We start from the raw sequence: 2,099 nt of genomic DNA, 5'->3' as shown, positions 1-2,099 counted from the left end.
TTTTCACATTAAGGATCACATTTCTTCCTTCAGTTCATGAGTTTTGAGTGGGGATGACCCTAATCTCCACCATTCCATGATTTTTATAGAGTATCCAATAATGAGCTATTCTTTGTCAAATACAAGGTAGATTATGTCTGGCTGCCCTGTGGAGAGCCCTGGAGACCACCTGGTACAGGCAAAAGTACACTTATCTTTGTGTCAGAAAAATCTGGGTCAGCATTTCCTGCTTTAGCACTTACTTTCTGTGTGCTCTGAGGCAAGTTATAAAATCTCTTTGAGCCCCAGTTCCACATATGCAAAAGTGTTTTTGTGAAGAATAGAAATAATAATTGAGAAAGTAAATTGTTGAACAAAATCCCAGGCCTTCCTATTTTTACAATAAGACTAAAGAAAATTATAATAAATGTACACATCTTACTAGAGCTTTGTTATTACAAATTTTCTAGTGAAAATCTGGAACAGTGCCATGATGTCCTATGGTGGTCAACATGTTTATTGATAACCTTCATAAGATACAGAAGGCCCTTGGAAAAAAATATATCTGAATGCACAAAGCTATGAAGCAGAGGAACCTCATTTGCTCTGGAATGCCAGAACATCAAGGCCCCTACGCAATACAAGATGGCCATTCTCTCTCCTGACATTCTAAGTTAGCTGTTGCCTAGGTTTAGTTCCACTGGTCCAAAGTCTCTTGAACACTCCATTATTAGAGCTACATATCTCAATGTCAGTACTCTGTTATAGGAGCCTCCTACCTTTCCAAAGCGGCACATACATACTAGTCTGGCTCCAAGCCATATATAATGATTGTGCACTGCAGGCACACACACACACACACACACACACACACACACACACACACACACACACACTCTCTCTCTGTCTTACTTCAACAACAATGTAAAATAGATGCTACTTTCATTAATTTTATTAATAAGTTAACTGCTATTAACATAACCACACCAGATTCCTCCTCCCAAAGATGAGAGAGAGAGAGAGAGAGAGAGAGAGGGCATGAAGGAAAACCTCTTTCTCTTTTAATGTTTTTCTTAGTAAACAGCACCACCTGGTTACCTAATTGCACATTTCCAATACTTGGGATTCACTCTTGCCACCTACCTCATCCTTACTCTTATGTCCAATGCATTTCCAAGTCTTGTTGGCTCTACAACCAAAATACATATACCAAATCCACTCACCTCTCTCCAGCTCTACTGCTACCATTCTAGCCCAGGCACCATTATCTCTCATCCAAATAATTATAATAATCACCTAAATTAGTCTTTTGACTTTTCCCCTTGCAAGCTGCCTTATAGTTTAATTTCCATGTTACAGCAAAAAAAAAAAATACACACACACATATACATATATATATATGTGTGTGTGTGTATATATATATATATATATATATATATATATATATATGAACAGTTTAATCTTATCTACAGTTTAATTATATCATGCCTCTTCTGTGATTAACATTTTAAACTGTCTGCCTTGGCTGTTGTGGCTCAGTGGATTGAGCACCGGTCTGTGAACCAAAGGGTCTCCAGTTTGATTCCTAGTCAGAGCATATGCCTGGATTGTAGGCCGGGTCCCCCAGTGGGCGGGGGGCACATGAGAGGCAAGCACACATTGATGTTTCTCTCCCTCTCTTTCTCCTTCCCTTCCCCTCTCTCTAAAGATAAATAAATAAAATCTTTTAAAATTACAAAAAATAGAAGTCTCCTACCTCGAGGTAGTGCACAGGGAGTGTCGGAGCCGAGCCCAGATGGTCAGGATGATTACAGACGTGCAGCTCGCCATTTTCGCCAACATGCTGGGCGTGTCTCTCTTCCTGCTTGTCATTCTCTATCATTATTTGACCATCAAAAATCCCAAGAAGCAGGAATGAAAGTGGCGCTTTCTCCACCCCAGGGTTCCAGGAAATAGTTTGAGGCAAGATGGATTGTGTGAGGGGCCTTCACACTTCACTTCATCCCTTCTACCCTTCATAACATGTAAACCAGCTACACCTGGATTTTTCCAGAAAACTTATTTCTTCAAAGTCTTCCTTAACCCTATGGAACAAGAAGCTGCCACTGAGTAGGGCCCAG

General features: G+C 40.1%; 1 protein-coding gene across 1 annotated transcript; it reads left to right on the top strand.

Annotated features, from left to right (window-relative positions):
• Nucleotides 1-1,765: 1,765 nt before the first annotated feature.
• LOC129082204 (dolichyl-diphosphooligosaccharide--protein glycosyltransferase subunit 4-like) lies at nt 1,766-1,897 on the top strand. Its single transcript, XM_054587901.1, has one exon. The coding sequence runs from the start codon at nt 1,775-1,777 to the stop codon at nt 1,895-1,897; it is 123 nt and encodes a 40-aa protein (XP_054443876.1). The 5' UTR covers nt 1,766-1,774.
• Nucleotides 1,898-2,099: the final 202 nt, after the last annotated feature.

This window comes from Pteronotus mesoamericanus, unplaced genomic scaffold (assembly GCF_021234165.1).
Source record: "Pteronotus mesoamericanus isolate MK-2021 breed Mesoamerican mustached bat unplaced genomic scaffold, CSHL_Meso_final scaffold_12, whole genome shotgun sequence".
In the NCBI taxonomy this organism is placed as follows: domain Eukaryota; kingdom Metazoa; phylum Chordata; class Mammalia; order Chiroptera; family Mormoopidae; genus Pteronotus; species Pteronotus mesoamericanus.
The sequence above is the reverse complement of the archived record's forward strand: the minus strand, read 5'-3'. Positions and strand labels throughout refer to the sequence as shown.